This window comes from Ammospiza caudacuta, chromosome 6 (genome assembly GCF_027887145.1).
Source record: "Ammospiza caudacuta isolate bAmmCau1 chromosome 6, bAmmCau1.pri, whole genome shotgun sequence".
Taxonomy (NCBI): domain Eukaryota; kingdom Metazoa; phylum Chordata; class Aves; order Passeriformes; family Passerellidae; genus Ammospiza; species Ammospiza caudacuta.
In genome coordinates this window covers 20,796,460-20,821,984 of record NC_080598.1, presented here as the reverse complement: position 1 = coordinate 20,821,984, position 25,525 = coordinate 20,796,460, and the positions used below count along the sequence as shown (strand labels likewise).

General features: G+C 40.9%; 1 protein-coding gene across 1 annotated transcript in view; it reads left to right on the top strand.

The window, feature by feature from the left end:
• TSPAN4 (tetraspanin 4) overlaps positions 1-10,538 on the top strand; it is a 187,498-nt gene extending 176,960 nt beyond the window's left edge. Inside the window, exons 5-7 of the mRNA XM_058806428.1 lie at positions 512-643; positions 2,638-2,721; positions 5,460-10,538. Coding sequence (XP_058662411.1) covers positions 512-643; positions 2,638-2,721; positions 5,460-5,528 — 285 coding nt within the window. The 3' untranslated portion in view covers positions 5,529-10,538. The remainder of the gene's footprint in view (positions 1-511; positions 644-2,637; positions 2,722-5,459) is intronic.
• Positions 10,539-25,525: the final 14,987 nt, after the last annotated feature.

Genomic DNA, 25,525 nt, shown 5'->3' with positions numbered 1-25,525 from the left:
CTGCACCACAGAGAGAAATACACCTTTTGCTGATGATAGGCAAAGTCTTTCAAAGGTGATTAGTAATTAATAGCTTAGTGAGAAATTCACCTTGTTTACTCCAATCATGATCCCAGAAGTAGTATCTTCATTTCTTGGGTGCTGTACCTGTATCTTTTTTCTTGACAAGCTGCAAACAACTGTTAAAATTCTGGTCAGTCAATAACTCAATTTCAGTACTTGTCTGAGGTTGTCCAGTTTCAGCTCCTGCAGTATCTTCCCTCTGCAAATAGGGGCCCTTTCCTTCTTGCATCAACATTAGCTGCATACAAGGCCATGTTTAAACTTAATAAAGAAGAGTAGAGAAGGGGGTCTGTTTTGAGTAAAGCTGAGGAAGTACTGTATTCCTTTAAAATTTAAAGCCTCTGCTGGTATTATCAAAATGCACTGAGTGTCAGGCTCCAGGAGGCAAAGTCAGAACAGGCAGTGATGGATCACACTTACGGTATCACCTCGCTTCATCTTTTTCCAGTTCAGATGCTGCGGAGTCTCCAACTACACGGACTGGTTCGAAGTGTACAACACAACCCGGGTGCCAGACTCCTGCTGCTTAGAATTCAGTGAGAACTGTGGGCTCCATTCCCCAGGGACCTGGTGGAAAGCGGTGAGTAGCTCTGCAGCACATGGCAGCAGCTGCCTTGCAGCCCAGGTGAAGGACAGGCAGTAGTGATTTGCAGGGCTGCACAGATGATAAGCTGTGCACTTCATTCTATCCTAATTCACCTTTCATCAGGTGCTTTCAGAAGGCTCCTGTTGAGCTGTGGCCTTTGACCTCCAATGAAACCCCCTATTTAGTTATTTTTATGAGCTGGTTTCCTTTCAGTAGGCTCCAAGCTGTTGTTTCACACTGCAGACAGGTCCATTCCAACACTGATCTGCAGTGCAGACTAGTGACATCAAGGTAGGAAATGGCAGGAATGCCCTTTTTAGTGTCCCACCTACTGGGGTCAGGCAGCAATAAAGGCAAATGGTTCATGCATACACAGGCCCTGGAGCAGCAGCTGTAGCTCATCACAGCCCAGGCAGTCCTGAGGCAGGAGGACTGGCAGAGCCTTGAGCACTCCTCTCCCACCAGGAGCTCTGGTTCGGGGGCCTCCACTGCACAGAAGAGTGGGAACTGTTCCGCTGAGTTGCCAGCAGCAATTTTTTTTTTGTTGCTGCACTTGCCTGTAATCAAATTCAAAACTCCATGGGATAATTTCCCTACAATGGCCTCAGCAAGATCTTTCTGGAACAGATAGTCAGAGCCTAAATATGTCTCTGAAATTACCTCAGCAATTCTTTGTGCTAATTGCAGGTAGTGCAATTACACAGGAGGGGTGTAGGCCACCTGATGAAGTGGAATTATAGCTAAGTTTTGCTGGTTCTAATGGTTTGTGAAGACAATGAGTAAAGCTGTCTTGGCCACTTTCTAGTGAGATTTCATATGCATGGATTTGTACTCACAGAGGCTGAGTTCACATCAAACACAGCTTCCTTATACTTCTTGAGTAGCTCTGGGTAATTTTTTTAATTTAAGGGCTGAAAAATTCTTCTTCTATTTTATTCAGGGTAGCAAGAAAATCAGTGCAGGTTAACCCTCTGGCTTCTGATGGCCATTTATGGTTCTTCCTTTATACATATGTAAAAACCCCTAACTGAAGGCTGAATGATTCTTGGCCATGAACATTTACAAGACAGGGGGGCCTGTTTTTGCACAAGGTTGTCTTACAGACATGATTATTTAAAGAAAGGTTTCACTTGGGCCAATTCCACCCTCCCCAAAACTGGACCAGTAAAACAGGGCTACAGCTGCTGCAGAATTTAAAGCATGAAGAAAATAATGGAGTGCCCATACTGCAGTTTGAAATGATTGGAAATGGTATGAAATGGGCCCATGTGCAGGAGGAGCAGCTACTGAGCCACTCACACTTGAACTGTTTGGTTTCCCGTGTCTTTATGCATTATAAGAAATGTTTATTTTTCTTGAAATGTGGAGAAAATGAAAGCCTCATTGTAAGGTTCTAACTGCTTCTGGTTGGGTTTTAGAGAGCAAAGAGGACCTAAACCCAGTGTTTGTTTATTTGTTGTGGTTTAACCCCAGTTGGCTACTAAGCCTGCTTACTTTCCCACCAGTGGGACCAAGGGGAGAAGCAGAAAAGTTAAAGTGAGACAAGAGTGGGTTGAGATAAAGACAGTTCAATAGGGAAACCAAAAAACCATGCTCTGTGTAACCTCTGCTCAATGATAACAAAAAATATCTCCAGATTATCAACCCTGTGTTCAGGACAAATCCAAAACACAGCCCCATACCCATCACTGTGAAGAAAATTAACTCTACCCCAGCCAAAATCAGCACAATATTTTTAGTTACTGGCTGAATTTATACAGAGCAGTGCTCATGCAGCATTTTGGAGGTGCACTGTTTTGTGTCTGGGATTAGTACTCCATGTTCAAGCCTCAACCCAAAAACAGATTGTAGTTGCTCCAGCACTGAAATGATAATCCAGGCTACCTAGCAGCTAGGTCAGATCCATTTTTTCTCTAGCTGTATATTCCTGGGAGAGTAGAGCTGTATTTATGGCCAATACAATATTCTTGGTTTGTTTTTCTTTGTAGCCTTGCTATGAAACTGTGAAAGTATGGCTCCAGGAAAACTTACTGGCAGTGGGAATCTTTGGATTGTGCACAGCTATGGTGCAGGTACAGTTTAATACCAATTTTCAAATCCTAAGTAGTTGTAACTAAGTAACCACTGATTCAGATATATACTCTGCCTAAGCAGGTTTTAAATCTTGCAGAATTTTTGTCTACCATCAGGCAAAATTATTAAGCACTTTGAGTTTTACTTTAGTTAAAATACTGTGTACAAGGCACAGAACTAGGAATACTGCACAGTGTTTTATGATGCACTGCAAAGAGCTGGCACTTTATCAAGTGGTTTATATAAGACTGAAACTGGACTTGGGAGGGGAGACTGGACTCCAGACACCTAATCAGGGTAGGATGAACTGCCTTTAGGGTGCCTCTATTTGTCCAGTTATTCTCCAGAGAGGACTTAGGCTAAATAGCCAACTTCAGCATAGTCTAGAGGTAACTTAAGTCTTCAACCTCATCCCTCAGGCGCAGGGTAAATTACAAATCAGGATGTGGTGCCCAAACCCTGCCAATAAACCCATGTCCCTTTACTATGATTGGCATAGACATGCCTATCAGATTTCTGAGTTGCAATCCTTTCCACTGTGACTTTGGTCAGAGAAGAATCTGTTGTCCACCACTTTGTGTCTTACATGTCTGTGCCTCTAACCCAGCCTGCTGTGGTTGTGCCAGTGTAAGCACCTGTGGCACAGCCTGAGGATACACAGGTGAAAGTTGTGCTGGAGCTCTGGCTGGTTCAAAGTGCCTTTCCTAAATTCAGTGAAGATCTAGCTTTAGTCTCTAGCTCCCCCTCTCTCACACCCAACATGCAAGCACAAAGGATGGCACTGCTAAGCTAATTAACACCGTGGAACTGCAGATTAACTCATGGTTGTTTGGTTTGGTTGGGTTTTTTTTTTTAAATTTGCCTGGTATGCCACTAGCAGCAGGAGAGAGCCTGGGATTAGTATTCCACTCACATTCCCAACAATGACAGATTAGGCAGAATGGCACATATCTTACTCTCTTGTATGTCATTTATTGGCTGCAACTTATTAATGCAAATGCCTGACGCCTCACAGGCCCAAATTCGGTAGAGTTCTGGGGCTTGTTCCAGTATAATAAGCAGATATGCTTAGAGAAAAAAGCACAAGATCATATGGCAGACAGGCAATTTATGACTGTTGTTAATATATTACCATGATTAAAAAAAACAAACCAGCTTTTGAGCATCCATTCCGCATTTAGGGTATCTTTAAAGGATACACTAAAAATCCCCAGCAGCCCATGGTCAGAGTCCTTCTCATAAATACCCTAACTATATTAAATTTCTAAGACAATACTATCTTTCTGACAGAAAGACATTGCTAGTTTGCATGGGAGGAAGCACCTTCAGACAATTTAAAAATGCAGATTCATATTCCTAGTAAATGCTGTGCAATGCAGGGAAAACACCTCAGAACACAACAGATTTTCAGTCTGCCTTCCAGCTGCCTGGTATGATTAAATGTACCTGATGACAAAAGTTTCTGTGTACTGTCACCTGAAATGAACTGAGCCCCCTCTCTTGCTGCTGTTTCAGTTGTGTTCTGGCCCATAGCATGTGGCAGTTTTTCATGTTAGCATCTTAGAGAATCATGCAGTCACATAATTTGAAGGCTATAACAGCACATGCAACAGAAGAATCTTCCTCAGTCGTGCATGCTTCAAACTATAAACCAAGTTCAGCCACCACTGTGTTGTTACATAGCTGTCCCTGAAGGTGGATACTTCCAAAAGGCCAGCGCTTGCTACAAACAGCACACCAAAACCTAATAATCTGATTTCACTGTAGAAGAGTGAGACTTGAGGAAGATTAACAATAACCATTTTTTCTTCATAAATATAGATTCATTTTATAACAATTTTTTCTTCACAAATATAATTGTGTGTGTGTATTCATGTATTCTTTCAAAGTACTCATTAACAGGAACTATTACTCATGTAAAGACTAAATTTGAAGTGGTCAAATTAAGTGCTTAAAACAGAATTCATACCCTAAAATTTTCTACCTGGCAGCCCTTCATTTCAGTGACAACTCTTACAGTGGTGTTGCAAAGGGAAAGTAACAAGTACTTAGTACATTCATATAGGTACTTCAGCTGGAAGGAAAATAAGACTCTCTCCCATCCCTTTTGATGAAGTAATCCACCAGAGACAGCACAACAGGTCAGTGCTTAGCTGGGAGAAGAACCCCCACCTCCCTGCTGCTTCTCTTGAATAGGCTGAGTAGAAAAACACATCCATTGTTGATGAGGCATTGATGGCCATGATTAATGCATGTTCAGTCTCCAGTGATTCCCCCACAGGGACCTGTGCACACATACTCTTGGAAAAGTAAAGTACAGTCAAGTAAACCACTGCATCTGTAGGGCCAGGGTTTAACCCAATGTCTCCCAAAACAACAGCTACAGGGACACCCACAGAATACCCACACAGCTGTGGATTGCTGCTGTAAAATATTTTCAAGCAAAAGGCATCCAAATTTTTTTCAATATACCTCTTCCCAGTATCTGGTGAGAAATCAACTCTCCCCTGCTCTCGCTGTCCGTTCTGTAAGACAGCAAGAGGGATAAGGACAAAAGGCAGACAGACTCTAGGAATAGAACAAGGACATGCACAGGCAGGAAACACAGTATGTGTTATGTCCTCCTGTGCGTGAACAAAACTAGTGTCATGCTTTGCTCTTTTTTGTCTTGTTGTTTCAATAAATAGGGGTTTTTTACTTACTGAAAAACGATTGTTTGTTGTTTCTTTTCTCTTAGATTCTCGGACTCACCTTTGCAATGACCATGTATTGTCAGGTAGTCAAGGCAGACACCTACTGTGCATAGATACCATTCCCAATCTTTCTGCTTCTCCTCCAAAGGACACAGGAGAAATCTCCTTCATGCTCATTCATCTGACCTTTCCCTACCCCCCTTTGTACTATAAACTGTGTATAATGCTATCTTTCTGAAGATTTTGTGAATCACCCCACTTTACTGAAGGAGGAAGAAAAGAAAAAGTCAGTACTTGAACTGGCACAGGTAAGAAGCAGCCTTGTCTTCAAGCAGAGGAAAACCAAAAAAGCATGGTTCTTTTTCCATGGCCTGTGGCAAGGCATGAGAGGCTGCTTACAAGGGGCTGACTGCAGACCCATGTTGAGAAAAGATGGCACTGAGGCAACCTCTGCAAAAGCTGCCAGGCTGCCTTCCTGCATTTCCCAGTCTGGAAGAGAGGAGGTGGAAAACAAATGTTCTTCAGCAAGAAGGTACAGAGTAGCTAGGACTGAATGCAATTGTAATTTTACTACAGTTTGCACACAGCTAAAATGTCAAGATCAAGCAGCCCTGACTCCAAGTGTCTCAAGATGATTTTGTAGCCAGGAGAGGATCATCTTCAGAAGTGCATTGTTTTAAAGGAGTATTTTTAATCTTCTGTGTCGCAGAGTCAGGCTTTTAATCAGAATCTGTACAGCGAGATCCTGGCTGTTAATGGAAAACAATATTGGACATTGCCTCACTTCCTAATTGCCAGTGGCATATAGATGGTTGACTGCATATGTTATATATATTACATTCATAAACACATACTTTTCTGAAAGGAGGTGAAAATACCCAGCATCTAACCTCAGAAAGAGGAAACCTTTCTATCCTATTTTACATTCCAACTGAAATAACCAAGTATTATTTCTTGTACAAGGCACTATCACTTATACCTCTGGGAAACAAGTAATTACTTTCAGCTGTATCTTCATTTCAGTAAACAATTTGTGAGTGGGCTCTCTCTGTCAGTCTACTATGGTTTTATTTATCATCCCTGTTTCAAGTAAGTCTGCCAAAAAATATCACTCATTTCCATGCTTGAAGATGTGTACAAAGCTGTCAGCTGTTCCTTCCCTGAACGTCACCATTTCATTAATTTACTTTGGGATAACATCATCTGCAGGTATGATAGAGTTTGCCTTGCCGAGGAAAAATCTTTTGCACATTGCTCATTTTTCTGAGAGTTATTAAGACTTCAGATGCTTTTATGCTTACCTTTTTTTTCCTCCCAGCTGCACGCTGACAACAGCCAAGACACATCAGTCTCTGTTAGAACGGAGTCACTTCTCAGTGCTTTTTTTCAGATGCATTTTTCTTCACCTAGCTGCTGGTTAGAATATAATCCACACTTTCTAGAATATCATGGAATCACAGAAATATGCAGAAATCAAAACCATTACTTTCCTTAACTAGGGAACAGCCACTCATTGATAACTGAAGTAATTGATGTAGTACCCTCCTATGCACATTTTCTGGTGATGAGGTTAAAAATCAGATGTGTCCTATTGTTCAAACAAATAATTCCCTGCCAGCAAACTGCTCCAGGTAGTGCATATGTGCCAGGGAGAAGCTGAAGCACCCCAGGGAAAGGACACAGCAGGGAACAAGCAAACAGAGCAATGCAGATGGCCCTCTCCCTTCAGCCATCATTTGTGCAGCTCTCAGCCACTGTCACTTAGAGCAGAGAGGTGACCATGGAGCTGTCTTTGCCCAGGAAGCTGAGTGCAGCCATTCCTGCAGACTGGAAGCATGCAGCAAGCTCACAGGGAAAGTTACCTTGCTTACAACAGCAGGTCTCAGCTCTGAGTGACATTTTGCATGCTTTGATTTAAAGACAATTTCCAGCACAAAACTGCACTTGCCAACCCGCAGCCTATTGAACAATCTCCTTTACACCCATAACTAACCCCTTTCTGGATTCTGGACCTGCATTATTTGACAGATTCATTCTCACTCATCAGATTTGGGAGATTTTTTTGTCTCTGCTGATTTCCTGCAGTCTTCTCACTCTCAGGCATGAGCTACTCCATATTTTCTGGGAAATTGCTTAGGACAGTCTGGTGTTTAAAAGAGCAATTATTTTCCAAAATTTTACCCCCATGGGGCATTTAGCTGTGCAGGCTAAGGTAAAAGTAATGTAATAATTCTGTGCATTTTTTGTGGCTTCCCCATCACTATCACAGCAACCTCCCCACCACTAAAGGATTTTACTGTCATGCAAACAAGCCCCAACATACCCAAGCTGAGCCAGTAGCCCACACACAGGTGCCCTGTACTCCAAAGCAAGAGGCTCACTGGTGTTGCAGTCATCACAATCTCCCTGCTCTCTGCTTCTTGAGCCCAGGCTCACCTGCACACAAAAGATGGTGTAAGTGTGTTTTCCCTCTCTCTACTCTGTTCTTTTCTTAACCTGCACAGATACAATTCCAGGTTAGCTGTGCCATTAGTTCTTGCCTTGGTTTATAGTTTGTACACAGGGGTGCTTCTGCTGACAACTCAGAGTTTCTACCGCTGAAAAGCAGCACGACACAGTGATGAATACATTCATAAAACATTGATTTTTTTTTTTTTGAGACAGATAAAAGGTAGACAAGTCTATTTGTAGTGATCCCTGCCATTAAAAATTAACACAGAGATAGCAGGCTGATGATGGTTCAGCTGATGGGAGCAAACCATTGTGCAGAACTCCCACAGAGAGCAACTCTTATCAATTTGCTTGATGGTGGTGTAGAGAAAAGAGAGATCACAGACCCTTCTCCTGTGAGTCTCACAGTAATATGTGCTGAGCTCTTAGAGAATGCCTCTAGACTTTAGGTAAAGCTTCAGTGGAAACAAAATATGAGAAGCAGACTGGAGACAAGTCACATTTTGTGGTTTCCTCTAATCATTTTCCAGAGTTTAGGTGTCTTTACAAGATAAACTTTTTTGGTTTTAAAAAACAAGTACCTAAAGGGAGTATAAGCAACCCTCACTTTGTAAATCCCAGTCACTGCAACAAAAACATACAGTTAGGGGAAAAAAACAGAACAGAACAAAAAAACACAAAAAAACCCCCGCAGATCACATATTGCTGCTAATAATTCTTTTTAAAATATTCCTCTTCCTCTACCAACTGCGATGCTACTGCAATTTGTTCATAATTTGAACTGGACTGTTTTGTATATTTAATGTTATTAACTCTCTCCACACAGACCAAACAGCTGTTAGAGTGCTTACAGCATTACCAGCACAATCCAATTTCATACCTCTGAACATACTGCATATAACAAGCCTCAGACTTACCATATTTTCTTAAGATCACTACATCCTTTCTCTGCTGACAAGGTCAGAAGATTTTGTGATGTGTAACAGCAACAACCTTTAAAAAAAAAAACCAAAAAGCCAAAAAAAGACAGTTCCGTTTTACACATTAAACTGGTTGATTATATATAAGTAACCTGTAGTACATAATATCCATTTGAAAGGCTGCTGATATTGAATGCAGGCAGAGCAACACAGAAGTCATTCCAATTGCTTCTATTAGTGTCTTGTCACTTTTAGTAAAGCCTTTTATATTGTTGTGACTTCTTATCTTTAAACATGAAGGAGGACTCAATACATTTAAATTAAAGACAGAACCAAAGGCAATAAAGGAGCACTCCTAATTTATTCTCATGGCTGTTTCTGCTTAATAACAAGATATGAAGGCACAGGGCATATGACTGAACCTACTGAATTCAGCAGCATCAGGATTTAGCTTTTTAGATTCAGTCTAAATATACTTTTGGCCTCTCATTTTCACAATTATTTAAAAAAAACCCACCCAAACCCATATTTAATGGAATATGTTTTTTTTTCCTGTACTGTCACTAGCAGCCAAATGTTATTACTTGTACAACAGAATTACTTAGCTGCTCATCATACAGTGCACAATCACTGAAATACACTTCAGTTTCTGTTCTATGAATAGTTCTTTGGTCTCGCCCCTCAAACAAACTCATAAAAGATTATTCTATGATCAATAATTAGCATTTAAATGCAGCATTGTAGGATTTATCATATGGAGAGGAAGGGATTGCACTGTAGAAGCTGTACAAATCCTCTCTCTTGCATCATCAATAGGGCTGCTTATGGAATCCACCCCAACCCTCACTTCTCACAAACTGATGAGCACTGGTCACACAGAGTACACAGAGTGACTGGGCTGCCTCTTACACCTTCCCAGGGCAGGACAGGAGGGTGTCAGCCAGCATGGACAAAGTCACAGCCTTTCATTTACCCCTTGGCTTCGGTGTTGTGCCATAAGTGGGGCACCAAAGGTAAGCAACAGAAACCAGCAGTTGATTGTGGCATTATTTAAACCCAGACTCCATATTTACTCTAATTTATCTGCAAGAATTTGCTAAATGTAAATGATCTGCGTAGATACTGAGTTAGACAGTTAGAAAACATGTTGGGACTTGCCATGGGAAATCTTGTTTGGATTCCATTGTGAATTCTCCTCCCTTCTCACTGGTCTCTTACCACAGTGGGCAGTCTCCTCTGTTCTTTGGATTTTGTTGCTGCAATTACAATGGTACATTTTTGTGCATTCATATAAAGAACAAAATTTAAAATATACCTTTTATTTTTTAAAAGTTATTAAATATTCTTTAAAGTTTACAACAGAATGTCTTTTGTATTTTTTATAAGCAACTGCACTACAAGCTGAACAGTGATTCTATACAGACCCAGAGATGTGTGTGTGTGCAAGTGTGGGCAAGTACACACACACATACTGTATGCAATTTAACAAAACCCTACAGTGTTCTACTTCTTTGTCATTTCTCATTACCTTTTATTTGACCTATCCTTCCTTACAAATTTATTATTATTATTTATGTGGCTTACCTATTCCCAGTTCAATGTACACCTCTTTTTCCTTTTAAGGGCAGGCTACCTGAAATTATGTGATAGTCAATAACAATTCAGAAACTACTGGGAGATCAGGTTTAGTGTTAAAATATACTCAGCCCAAACCAAATTATTTTGTGTTCACAACTTGTCTGTTACTGATAACTTTGAAATAAAAGGACTTCTAAAAGGACTTCTCTTTTTCTGAGGTACTTGCTTACATTCAGAAATTATGTAGTAAAACTTGAAAAATTAACACCAGAATGTTTGTAAATTGAACAACTAGGAACTTGTACTGTGTCAAATCAGAACAATGTCTGGTTAGCCAGGTATGTTAGCTGCAGCCATGTCTAACACTGCCTTATTTTATACAATTTGTTGTACCCTACAGGTCAAATAACTTTGCAAGTGAAATTGCCTCTAAACTCTGCAATCTGAGCAACCCAAGTGTACTATTGAAATTGTAATGGGAGAAGTAGGGACCCAGAGGTTTTAGAGTTTATTGCAAGAAGCATCATAAGGGATAACCCATATATTTGATGGAAGTTTCTTACAGCTCCCTCACTTTAGGAGAGATGTTTACATTACTTGAATTGTCTTGACCCCATTAAGTGCACCACTAGATGGTCTCATCAGCCACATCTATCTTTAATCCCTTTCTGACTTTGTGAAACTTTCACTTTAGTCCTGCAGTATAGCAGTGAATTTCACAATTTCTTAGTGTTGCATTTAAAAAAATCCTTCTTATATGGATTTAACATTGTGTCTTTCATTTATTCACCATTGCTTCTGTACTTCAGGAATGATAACTTAATGATGCTTACAGAAATGCATGGGCTCAGAGCAGCAGTATTACCTTTACAACTTAATTTGCCTTTCCAGTAGAGCTTAACCCTGGGTAATTGAGTACCCTATTGATTTTTAAGATCCCATTGTTTCAAACAACTAAGCCCAGTTTACCTTCCCCCAGTAGCTATCCTGTTTGTCTTTGCTTTTGTACTACATCTTGGCATAGACACAGCTGTTCCTACTTTAATCAACAACCAGATGAGTATTTCACCCTACAATCTGCTACTTTTCCAAAGAACACTTACAACCTGGAAATATCAGGCCTAGCTCGTTATTCTGGCTGTGTAAAACAAAGTACTTTCCGTCTGTATGGCAATAATTTTCAAAGAAATTTAAGGGCAGCTTATGAAGCTTCATCCAAAGTTTCATCTTGACACATTAAAAGTGCAAAAGACAGAGCCCTATGTTTCTTATCTTACCATGCTAAAAACCCCAAGAAAATAAGAAATCTGTCATTAATAACTCATCTGGCAAATACCATTTGAAAGACTGTTTTTCTGAAATCCCATTAGTTGCCTAAGGTAGGTCACTTTATCCTAGGCCTTGCTTCCTTGTCTCCCCCTGCAATAAACTGCTTCCCCATGGAAATACTGTCTGTTCACTAGAAATCCTAGGGTTTGCTGACCTGCAAGAAGAGCTCAGTTCACATTCCTCCCTCTAAGAGCCAGAAAACATTCACTACCAAATCAACACCAGTTGTGTTAGACAGCTGAACAGAAGTTCTGTGTCTTAGGATGAGGGTTTTTAATGAAGAAACAGCTGATCAGTTGAACTGATTTCTCAAACAAGTCCTTGGTATCTTTTATGTAGAAATCATTTAGGCAGAGCAGAATATTTTGTTACTACAGAATTGCTTAACAGACACTTCCCTGTACTTGCAATTAAAGAATAATTTGAAAGGATGGGATAATTATCCACTATAAACTTCCCCTTATATTCCCATAGCACTGCTATTACAGAGTATAGTTCAAATCACAGGCACCAAAATAAAACATGTAACTGTATTTAGTTAAATACATAGAAAACAAAAATCTATGTAAAGGAAAGTACAACATAAAAAACTCCCAACTGTTAATGTATAGTGCATGTGTCTGTCTCATCTGGACTGTGACAAGAGTTTCAATCTTCATTCATCCTGAAGATTAACTAAAAATTACTGGAGAAATACAGGGATTCTGGGAACTGGTTTCTCAAAGTGTATTCAGATGCACCTCATTATCTCCCTCTTCCACAAATGCCCTTCTTTGGCCCATAAGCTTAAGTCCATCATTGCTCCTTCCACCTCCACCATTTAAATCTGCTTTTCTGCACACAAAAATATGTTGTCAGTCAGAGTACCAGGTGAAATGTGGAGAGGATCCAGTTGTTTGGCTGCATAAAGTTTAGTGCCCAATGGTAAGACAGGTTACATGGCTTTACGAAATTCAGGTTTGGTACTGATTTAGGAGACCACAGTCTCTACAGAACAGAGCAGAATAAGTACAGTGACAGAGAAATTCATGCAGCCTGGTTGTGGACCTATGTAGTGACTGAATCTGATTTGCTCTTAATGTCCTCAGTTCCTTGATGCAAGCCTGCAAATGGCTAGACAAGCACTGTTATCAAGCAGAACTGTTTAGCATGCTCCAGACAGACTAATGCTGCAGGGATTCTTTTTCCATTTTTTTTTTTTTAACCCAGTTTACCTTGGAAACTTGTTCAGTGTTATTGTATCAGCCACAAATGTAATTAACGGATTCTGATATTATATCTCAGCTTGAATAATAAGCACCCAGGATACTGAGGTAAAAAAATGCCTCATCTTAGAAATGATGCATTTTTTGTTCTTTTGAAATGCTCACCTGCACCCATACACTCTTAAGGGGCAGCATATGCATCCCCACAGTTTGTACTGTGGCAGTTCAACTGTCTACGGTAACTTCAATTAAAAAATAAAAAGTAAAAGTGTGTTTGTGTAATTCTCAGAGCTCTGATTTTCAGGCCGTCATTTGTCAAAGAACAAACGCTCTCCCACCCTTAAGGGAGTTAGAGCTGTTTGCAAACTCAATTAGGATGAAGCATTTGCAAATACTCCAGGAGAAGAGCACTCTTCTGTGTTGATTCTAATGCTTTTTTGGCACCCCACCTCTCACTCCCTAATCAAATACCAGGTCTCTTATCACTGTCAAGGTCACCAAAAGCTTTGTTGCAATCTCAGAACAGCACACAGCCTCCCTCCCTCCCCACCAATGGCCCCCCCTGTGTTAATGTCACTTGAAAGCCAAGCTGGCATTAGTTGAACAGGGAGGCTGGATGGAAGTACAGGACAAGCTCTTTGGGTAAATTCTTTGTGCTGTAAGCTCAGCTGCAGGAACTGGACACACAAATATATTAGAAATAGTAATATATCCCCCTAGAAGCCAGAGGTGCTTTGACTATTCTGGTGAGCAGCTAAGTTATGGTATCTTAAGGGCAGAGTTGCCTCAAAACCTCATGATTGAAAACACTCCTACTTTTGGGGGAAGAACAGAAATTGTGAACTCAGACCTGTGCACAACAGAAGGAATTATGGCTTTGCAAATGCAAACACAAGAGAGTACATAGACTGAATTGATGTGTCATATAATTACTAACTCACTTTCCCTAAACAAAGTAATTCACCAGCTTGGAAGTACAGCTTGTTGTCATGGAACTTGCTTGATATTTGGTGCTAATAAAAATTGAAGTTTTAAATCTCCCTGTGAAGTCCGTGCATTGAAGTTCTTCCCTATTAAACACCTTCTTATTCCTGACTGTGCACCGCAGCTGGTTACCCTGACACAAAACATCTTCATCATCAAAAGGTCCTTTGAAATAAGTGCTCACAGGTTTCAAAGAAGAATTATCACAGGAAAAACTGGCACAATTAAAAGCTTGCTGCAAATCACACTCTCTTGTTCCTGATGGAATCAAGACTTAATGTACATATAAAAAATCTATGTGCATCAACCCAATCTATGTGTTCTTCTCCAAACCCAGATATTCCAATGCAAGCAATCTTTGCTATGGGTGGCACAGGACTCCAACTTATCCAAATATCTGTGCCAGGAAAGGTGAGGAAGAAAAGGGAAAATAAAAAGGACAGATATAAAAAAAACATAAGATTAAGAGAGAAGTTTGGAAATAGACAAAAGACTGAGCAGTCTGGTTTTCCCCACTGTAAGGTACAAAGATAGAGCAGCATCCCATGAAACGGGTGGTGAGCCCATTCAGAACAGGCCCTGTGTCCTGTTCCAACTGCTTTCCTGTTCTCTTCAGACTGCAATCCCATCTATTCCCCTTCTAGGTGCAGCAGGTTCACCAAGCTAGTGAAGGACACAAAAATTCTCAGATGATGAGCAGCTCTAAAGGGTACAGAACTGTACCCTTTACCCTGTGATTTCTCTTACATCCTCCAAATTTCAGTTCTTCCAGCCTAGCAGGAGATCAATGCTGTGCAGTGGCATTGCATTTATATGTAATCTAGACATTACTGAAAAATGTTGAGGATAATGGGATACATCTGCAGGTCCTGAGGGAACTGCTGGATGAAGAACCTGAGCTACTATCCATCATATCTGAGATATATAGCAGTGCAGTAAAGTTCTCACTGACTGGAAAAGGGGGAACATAATCCCCATTTTTATACAGGAAAACATGGGATTGCTGGAGAACTACAGGCCCATCAGTTTCACCTCACTGCTCAGCAAAATCATGGAGCAGATCCTCCTGGAAAATATGCTAGGGCACATGGGAAATAAGGGTATGTCTGGGGGACAGCAAACATGGCTTCACTAAAGGAAAATTATGCTTGATAAATCCAGTGGCCTTCTCTGATGGGCTTACAGAGGTGGAATAAGGGCAGAGTGACTGCCATGACTGTCTGGACTTGTACAAAGCTTGACACTGTCCTGCACAACAGCCTTGTCTCTAAACTGGAGAGACACTGACTTGATGGATGGACCACTCAGTGGATAAGCAACCAGCTGGATGGTGACTCTCCAAGTCCAAGAGGAGACCAGGGAAGAGTGGTGTTCCTTGGGGGTCCAGGAGGACTGCTGGGACCGGCAATGTTCAACATCTTTGTCAGCAACGTGGGCTGTGGGATCGAGTCACCCTCAGCAAGACTGCAGACAACATCAAGCTGTGAGGTGCAGTCAACATGCTGGAGAGAAGAGATGCCATCCTGAGGAGCCTGGACAGGCTGGAGAGACCGGCCCATGGGATCTTCAGGAAGTTCAACAAAGCCAGGCACAATGCCCTGCACCTGAGCCAGGGAAATCCTGACAGGCTGGGCAAACACAAATACAAATACAGGACTGAGAGCAGCCTTGAGGAGAAGGAGTTCAGTGCTGTTGGCAAGAAGCTCAACAGAACCTGACAATGTACTCTTGTATCCCCAGAAAGAAAAGCAGGGCAGTCAGCAGGTTGAGACAGCTGATTCTCTCTCTACTCCACTCTGGTGAGATCCCACCTGCAGTACTGCATCCAGCTCTGGGGCTCCTCCCATAAAAAGGACATGGACCTGCTGGAGCGGGTCCAGAGGTGGCCACAAAGATGCTCAGAGGGCTCAAGCACATCTCCTGTGGGGATGAGGCTATGAGAGTTGGGATATTCAGGCTGGGGAAGAAATAGGTATTAGAAATAAATTCTTGACTGTGAGGGTGGTGAGGCACTGAAACATATTGCTCAGAGGAGTTAATGGATGCCCCATCCCTGGAAAGCCAAGCTGGGACTGTGAGCAACCTGATCCAGAGAAAAGTGTCCTTGGCTCATGGCCAAGGGATTGGAACTAGATAATCTTAAAGGTCCTTTCCAACCCAAATCATTCTGTGGTTTACAAGAATTCAGCATGTCACAGGTGATCTGTCACAGCTGTTCTGTCACTGTTACATGGAGCACAGTATCCTGCAACTGAAAAAGCTTTCTTAGTATCAGTGCAACTACACAGAACACAAGAGTATTCAGCTACACAGACCAAGTGCTGAACAATTGACTACTCTGGTGCCTTATGTGCACAAGCAACTCTGGTGAAGTATTAAAGAGAAATTCAGGATAACACTGCCACTCTCAATGCTGATGATGCAAGCTTATTTCATTTTCATTTTAATTTAGTGAGCTCTCACTGAAATGAAAGACTCCCTGAAAGCTTTATAGCATGAAGTGAAATGGCAAATTAAATTGAAATTGAGATAATCCCCAGAAATGTATACAAAACTAAAGCAACTCAAAGTCTAGACACCTTTCAGACTGGCAAGTTTTTATAAAAATGAGAAAAAGCAATCTCCTATAATTCTCAAGCTTTTCAACCTGTCTGAGGACATCCCAGAATGCACCACATTGTGTCTACACTATCATTGCAATGGGACTACGTAGATCTCTATCACAGAATGAAGTACTATTGAAACGTGAACCCAAAGCACCAGAGAATTTCACATACAGGAGCTGAAAAAACCTATTTCCTTTGTCTACTTTATTGAGATCACATATCACAAGTATCCATGTAGTTTGCACTTCAGTATTTTCAAATAGCAGCATTTGCTTGTTTGAAAGCCAAAGCAAAATCTCTGTTCAGGTAGGAAAGTTGCTCAACTCTGCAAGTTTATTTTTTCAAGTCTGTGTAAAACTGTTTCTGCAGCAAAACTATGATAAGTGAAAACCCACAAGGAATCGCATTCTGGCTGTACAGATGTGCACAGAAGGAATATAAGCCCCAGGAATGAAAGTAGATTTCCCAGTAGGCAAAGTTGAGCTGTAGTTTCAGTTAAGTCTTCAGTGAAATTTTTGAAGCAGAGAATATGATGATTCCCCAGGGAAACCGCACAGCCACAATGCCTTCGCATATTTAAAGATTATCATTCAGGGCTTTTAAATCGAGCTCTGTGTTTCAATTAATCCACTGTGCTGCCAGCCCAATCTCACACTGGCAGGCTCACTGCTCTCTAACAATTGAGAGCTTATTAAATATTAAGGTCTTAATCTTAAGTACTTCTGTTTGACTGAGAAATTCTAAACAGCACACCGAAGATAAACATTTTCTCACTAATATATATATATACACACACATCTACAGAGAGAGAGAGCAGTATTAGATAAAGGCAAATGTCCCCAAAATAGCAGGAGAGTTGTGTAATAAATCCATTCATTTTAAAGCAGCCCATACATCCCCACAGTCACATCCCCTTCCAGTTATCTAGATCCAGCTTTCACAGGTTTACCTCTGAAGGACAAAAGCTCACCTCTCTCCTGGCCATGAAATGCCAGCTTAGGAATTAGAAAGATGGTCACAGCAGGATTCACACTACTCTCATAATGCTACAGGTAAAGAGAAAGACAAACTGTTTTAAATACATTTAAAACTGGACCAGAAGCATGCCAGGTACTTGACTTTCCATTCCATTGTTTACAAAAGCATTCACCTAAGATAGCTTTTGCTTAAAAAATAGGTTAAAATGCATGTACTGGATGTGCATCCAGTACAAGATTTTCTGAAAAATCATTTTCTACCTAACAGGGACAGGGGTCATCTAGTCAGATGCTTTACTTTCGTCTTGTATTTCAGAAGGATCACTTTAGATCCAGAACAACTTTGGGTGGGTTGGGAGAAACCAGGAAAGCTTTTAGCAGTTATTTTCAGATTTTTCATACTAATAAGGCTTTCCACTAGACCCAACAGTAGAAGAGATGGTGACTGAGAAAATGGCCAGCAGCAAACGAGGGTCCTGTTTCAGGATCTGTCCTCTGAAAAGGATGCTGAGTGCTGAAATGCCATTTGCCTCTTACACAGATGTGTAGTGCAAGCACTGCTGCCCCCTGAAGCAGGCCTGTGCTATCACAGGAGTGTGGCTTGTTACACTGTCTATGGAACAAGACTTTCCCAGATCACAGAACTCGTCTGCCTTCTTTCTCTGCTTCCCTCTCTTCAACCCAAGCCCTCTGCTGGAACCAGACGTGCTCCTCTCCTCACAGCATCACCATTCCCCTGAGGGCTGGCATGCTGAAACCTCTCTGCCAGGAATCAGAGCCACATCAGCTTCCCTACAAACAAACTTCAATTTCTCTTTCTAGACAGGCTCAGACATCAAACAGTGGTCAGGCAGGCATTACACCACAGGAGCAAAATGTAGAGCTTGCCAAGAAATGAAAGAAATACAGAGCTTAGAGCCTGTGTGCACACATGCAAACCTAGAGATGGATCAAAACTAGAATAGAAGAATTAGTGCCGAGGTAAAACACAATGAAGCAAAACACCAAGCAGCTGCCTGAGGCTCTTTCAGCAGAGAGCTCAGCACAGGCTGGTGGATACCCTGACCTGCTCTATGCCAGTGGACACCACCCTGACATGGGCAGCACGTGGGCACTGTCATTCCCATCACAATATTTACACATAGGCCCAAGAGAGTAGTTGCAAAACCAACATACTCACAAAAATTTTCCATTATTTTGTCAGATCTCAAAATGCAAACTACCATTTGAATCCACTTTGGCCAGAGGTTTAGCTGAGACTCAGCCTCATGTTTCCCTGACCTGTGGCATCTACAGGGCCATTCAGTATGGGACAAAGTACCTTCAATTCCTGATATCCACAAATAACATCTCAGAAAAGCAATTTCTGCAGTTAAAGTGCAATAAAGTAACAAGGTACTGAGGGCCAGAAAACACATAAGGCTTCAAGCCCCCTGGAACAGATAATACAGTATGCAGAATTATGTAACTCATTTTGTACTGCAAGTCAATCCCTTTATTAAAAGGGGATTACAACAACCACAGCATTTGGTGTCATTCACAGACACATAACCCATGTATTAACTCCTGAATATGCAAAACTCAATTTGATGATATGCAGCTGCAGTCTGCTTGTCCTGCCTCCCATTCCCCCTCCCCCAAGTTTTTTACCAACAAGAATGTCAGTAGCTCAGATTTAAATTTCTAAAGAAATGGGGGTTTAACATTTACCCAGAATTCTGTGAATGTCTGTCCTTCCTCCACTAGTGGCCCATATGGCCAGAAAATTGTAAGGTCTGCAGTGAGACAAAGTTTAAAATAAATAAATTATATTCAAACTCCTTTGTAAGACCTACAGGCTAATTCTCGAAACAACATGGATTTAATAATGAAATGTTCTTCCATTTATCAAGAGGGTTTTTTTTTCCCCCAGTCATTTACTTTGGATTGTTCATGCTCTATTCCATACATGAATATCTATTTTATAAAGACAGTCTTTAGAAATACTAACTACACATGTTTACAAATGGTTCTTTATGTAAAAACAGAATCATTTTAATGAACAAAACACTTGAGGTGAAAAATAGCTTGAAGAAAACTGATGTATTATTTAGGTAAGCACAGGAAGGAATTATTCTGATAATCTGCAGAACAATCCATGACTTATTAAATAAAAATAATCTTTTCAGCTTCTTTCCAAATAATATCTTTTATAATCTTGTCTCTTCATAAGTATGCCAAGTTTCCCTTGCCATAAATTCTATTCCAATAATAATGGCAAATGATTGAGACATTTATCAGGACACAGGTAATCGGAAAGCTACACCAAACATCCTTCCTCAGGGTGATGCACATTTGATGGGCTATTAATGGCATCCTTTCAGCTGAGCATCCCAGGTTTTACTGTCTGGCAAAAAGCAAAGTTTTACAGTGGAAGAAAAGCACTGCATAGAGAGACACTCCAAGGGCTTACCAGGTGCTGGTGCTTTCAGTGCTGCATTTCCAGACTGCTCCAGTACGTACAACCAGAAATTCAGAACCATTTTCACGTGCGGTGAGTCAAGCTGCTCTCCTCCTGCTCTGTCAGTGGGTGCAGTCAGTCTGAGGAACATATCCCCATCACCAGGAAGAAGCTGCCCACATTTAAGTGCCTGACACCTGCACTGTGGAATGCCTCACAATAAGCAAAGCTTTCATTATTTTGGGGTTGCCTTGAAATAAATAAATTCTTTCAGATGCTACTATCTACTTCCAGAAAAGCCCCAAGTGAGTTATTTAATGCTGCCTGTGCAAATAACCTTAAAACCCTTTTTATTACAAAAATAGCATTTTCAATAAAATCTGGCTAAGCTACACAATTTCATGGCATAGCTCTGTTCTCAGAAGTGTTCTCATTGTGCAGAACCAACATCTACTCTTCCATTCCAAATAATGGTTTTAAACTTGCTGCAGGATGGGAAGAAAGCATTACTACTTTCTTTATTCCTCCTATTCTTGCTGAGTCTACATGAGATGAAGCAGAATTATGTTTTCATTTGAGATTCATCAAAAGAGCTGCAGTCAAGCTGAGCTGCACTGTTAAATTCTGTTTTAGTTAGAAACAACAAAAATGCTTGAAAACAAATGGGCTCCCAAATATGCAAGTCAGTGGCAAAATGGTCCCTGAACATCAGCAGCAACAGAATGTCAGCAGAGGAAAAAAAAACGAAAAGCAAAAAAACTTTCACTTACAGAGAAAACAGCTTGGAAATGAAAGCTGACCAGCAGTTTGACTCAGACATCAAACACAGAGACCAAAAAGTCAGTCTTGAAAGAGAGAAGTACATCCCCTGAAGCACATACACTATGAAGCTTAAAAAGCACAAGGTCAGCCTGGCAAACATGATCCACTACAGATCCTGCTCCTTTCTGTCTTTTCAGCTTGCAGAAAGACCAGGTCAGGATGGAGAGAGGATGCCCGGGAGTAATAATTCACCTTATGACAGGAGGACTAACACACCATTATGCTCCCTTTGAAGTGTGACATCATGACTAGGAAAATAATCAGGCCTTTTAAAGATCCAGCTACTCTCTGTGGCTCTATGACTTATTGCAGTAGTTATTTCCTCTACCTGATTGCATGCTGTACAAATTACTATTTCCATTTATGCTTTGCATAACAACTTGTCTTCATATCTACAACCATTTTTCCTCAGTGTGTTGTGGTGAGGGGAAGGACACATCAGTTCTCACAGAACCACTCAGAATAGCAGTGTGCTCTGTTCACTCTGACATGCCCACAACCCCAACTAGATGCCAACAGATTGTTCTGCAGTGAGTGATTTTGAGAAGACCCTCACAGTGTCAGTGATGAAGGGACCTTACTTTGCTCTGGCTTGCTCAACTCAGCAGCAGGGTCTAGCCAGCATGTGGTAGGAGACAGAATCATAGAATATCCACAGTTGAAAGGGACCCACAAGGATAATTGAAGCCCAACTCCTGTCCCAGCACAGCACAGTCCCAAGAGTCACAACACGTACCTGAGGATGTTTTGCCCAAATGCTTCTTGAACTCTGTCAGGCTTGGTGCCCTTACCACTTCCCTGGGGAGCCTGTTCCAGTGCTTTAACATGCTCTGGGTGAAGAAACTTTTCCTAATATCAACCCTAAATCTCCCCTGACACAGCTTCAGGCCATTCCCTTGGGTCCTGTCACTGGGCACCAGAGAGAGGAGATCAGGATCTGTCCCTCTTCTTCCCCTCACAAGGCAGCTGGAATTGCACTGAGGTCTCCCCTCAATCTCCTCAGGCTGAACAGACAAAGTGACCTCAGCTGCTCCTTGTATGGCTTGCCCACTAGACCCTTTACCTTCTTTAGATGCTTTCTAATACCTTTATATCTTTTTTATATTGTGGCACTCAAAACTGCCCCCAGCACTCAAGGTGAGGCTGCCCCAGTGCAGAGCAGAGGGGACAATCCCCTCCCTTGCCCAGCTGGTGATGCTGTGCCTGATGCCCCACAGGACACCCAGGGTAAAAAACCCAGGCTCCCATTTGACTTTGAGACAGATTTACTATCTGGCACTGCAAAAGTAATTTTCTCTTTTTATTCCACTTTGTCTGCCAGGTCTGTTTAAGCTCTGTGCTCTGTGCTCTTTGGAACACTGTCCACTCTACTTTTTTTCCCCAAGGCAGTTGCCCCTAACAACCAAGGGCTCTGGGAAGGAGAAGGAAAAGGCTTCTCATACAACTCTGATTATTTCCTCTCCTATCCATGATGAGTTTAATACTGCACACACTTGAAGCTCAGATTATATAGTAATATGTATATAATATGGGAAGGCAACAAGTATTTACAATATTCATGTTGTCATCTACAAAATTCATTCAATAACTCTCAGCACTCTGCTAAAAATCACTGGGGAAAACCATCAGAAAAGTCACCTCAGTTTTGACAAATACATATGCCAAGGACAGAGCACAGACTGCCAAAATACTTCACAGTCCTAGGGTCCAAGACAGACAATGCTCAAAAATGCAGAGGGATCATTGTGGAACACAGGGGTTTGGGTTTCATCTTGCTAAGTCTCTCTCTCTGCAGGTCCTACAGAAGGCAGAAAAGGAGGAAGTGCATTTTTTCTGAAAGAATTGTTCTGCACCATTCCCTCACTCTCAAGCAGCCATAAACACTCTGTTTCTCTACTCTACCCTGCCCACCACCTTAAGACACATGGGTAGATAAGCTCACTTGCTGCAGTCAAGGGGAAAAGATTAAATCTAAACACAAAACTGTGACCTTGCTCAGAGATCAGAAGTTTAGGCACTGTGTATTAGACCCAACAGCAAAGTTTTCATTCTGGGGAGGATGATTATTCTCCCTGCCACTTTATATATTTATTTAACTCTCACTAAAGCCATTCAAAAAGCTGGTTCAGTAAAAAAAAAAAAAAAAACCTCTTAAAAATTACTGATCATTCCCTCTTGTATCAAAGGCATTAATTTCAAATCTTAAAGCAAATGAAAAAGTTACAATTTAACCCTCAGAGCTTTAAAATAGTTAATAAACTGCTAAACCAGGCTTTCAAGACATGCTCAGCCAATCTCCTGTGTGCAATTGCATCCTCACACCAACCACAATTTCAGGGTTGATGTGAACGGAGAAAGGAGGAATTAGATGGAATTTTAAATCCTGACCCACTGTTTGACTCAGAAAGTCCATCTAAAACACTTCCCAGCTAACAGCAAATGCAATTTCATTTTAGCAGAAAGTTCTGAGTTATAAATCAGAAGTAGGATGCAGAGGCCTCATACTGCAGACAACAATTTAGTGTTGTGATTCTGAAAGCACCATTAAATAAAACACTTTAGAGTGTTAATTTCAGCTAATTATATCAGCAATATACCCAGGCTTGAAAAACCAAGAAGGATTTTAAGTTGGATCTACAGTTGTAAGATGTGATACAATATATTTGTAAAGGGAGACTGCTACTCATTTATGAAGAGACTATTTACTTATGCTAGCAGAAGTGCTCTGCAGGAACTGTGCCAAACACCTCCACCTGGTTCCTCAGTAGCTCTAGTTCTAGTGCAAACAAAGACACTTTGGCATTCACTTAGCCAAGATCATCACTTGTTTTAATGAGGAAAATGAAAAATATTATTAGCACAAAGGTTTTTCCATATTAAGACATGAAAGAGCAGAGCAAAAATAACACAACCACTTGTTTTACACAAAAGTTCCCAGCACAGGAACTGAAACAAGGGGGAAATCAGGGAAGAGGTAGCTGCCATGAGCAGAGCTGAGCTTTGTCACCCTTCCTCCCACAATATCACTCCAATAACTGTAGGGATTAGGGAGCCAGCTTTACAAATGGCATAAATTACTCTCTCCTCCTCTCTCTCCGTGTGGTCACACAACACTCCCAGGCATCTTTTCCCTAACTTCCACAGCACAAGGATGCCAATTTGCTACTGCTGGGCCTTAGTATACTCGTGATATACAAACATGTCTGCTCACAGAATTTGTTTTATTCAGCCCCCAAAGGAACAAAGGAAAACACAAAAATATTGCAAAACCTGTAATAATAGCCACATCATCTACAGCAACTTCTCTACTCCACCTGAGTTCACCTGAAAAATCAGAGAAGATGCTGTAAAGATTGGGTGAAAATGGACACACACAGTCCTAAATAATATCTTACACTGGGCAGTAATTCTATCTATTGGCTATTTTTAGTCACAGTCCCATCCTCCACAGCTGCAAGCAAACACAGCATATAATGGAGTATATGCTTTTCACCAGTGCACTACAAGAAAACTGACTGCAATATATTAAAAGTCCTACCTAGACCTTTCCTAAATGAGACTGTAAGGAAGAATAGAAAAGTAGTAATTGAAAAGCTGAAAGTTAGCAATGTTTGTATGGAGTTTTTTTTAAACTGCTCTAACACTTGAAAATAAAGGAAAACAAAATTCAATACTACCTTTTGGAGCAGGATGAGCAGCAGAGGTAACCATAATGTGTAGACTTTACATGCTGGAGGAAACTTGAAATCCCATAATCTTCTACACCATCTGCACTAACCTTTGAGGAAGGTGAGGCAGAACACTCAGCCAGTCCCTGCTGCAGCCATACACAGAGCAGAAACTTAACACCAAAAGATGACAAAGCTGGAAAATTAGATATCCCAGCTCTCAGAAAGTGCTCATGGATTTGCAGAAAAATGCAGCAATCTGGGAAGCCTTACAGCAAGTCACTTATGCAAAAACCCCATGGTGTGCAGACTAGACATGATAGGGTCTGTGCCCTTCTGCCACTATGTGTATGTCCAGTGAGATTAGTGGCTTCTGGCAAATGAAATAAGGAAAGTCAGGAGGTCTCTAGAAAGACAATATGCTGCTTATTTACTCTAAATATTTCCACACGATCCTCATTACAGCTCTCAAAAAATCAGGTGGGCAAGGTAATAAATGCCCTGTGATTAAACTCTGCTCACACCTGTGCCCAGCTGGAAACTCACAGAGGGACAGGGTTTTAGTTTATGTTCTGCCTTCCCACACTAGACAATTGCTAAATTTTACTTCATTTGAACTCCACACAATGAGGGAATAAAATATGATAATCTATGTGCCACATGAAGGCAGCTCAAAAGTGCCCATCTGCTTTGGTCTCAGCAGTTAAATGGAGAATAAGTTCTAACATGCTGAAAGTCAAAGCTGACTTTAAAAGCTCTAAAAAGCTCTTTAAAAGGTCTTCATTAAGAGTTTGTAAGAAACTTCCTTGTTTGTTTATAGGAAAAATAGCATACAAGTGTTTCTACAGTATTTTTACTAAAACAATTGTCAGTTACACTGCAACCAATTAGATATTGAAATATATCAAGAAAAGGTAACTGATATAAGTAGGAATATAAAACAACAAACTGTTTTAAATTTTGAGTCTTAGATTTCATTCACCTGTATTTTTGTGCAAAATAACATTTTGTTATAATGTTCTCATTCCAATAGAATATATTTAAAAACACATTTTGCTTTTAATTTCATATACTAACAAGGCAAGTGATGTTAATTATTTTTGCAACTGTTTGAGTAAGCAGCATTAATC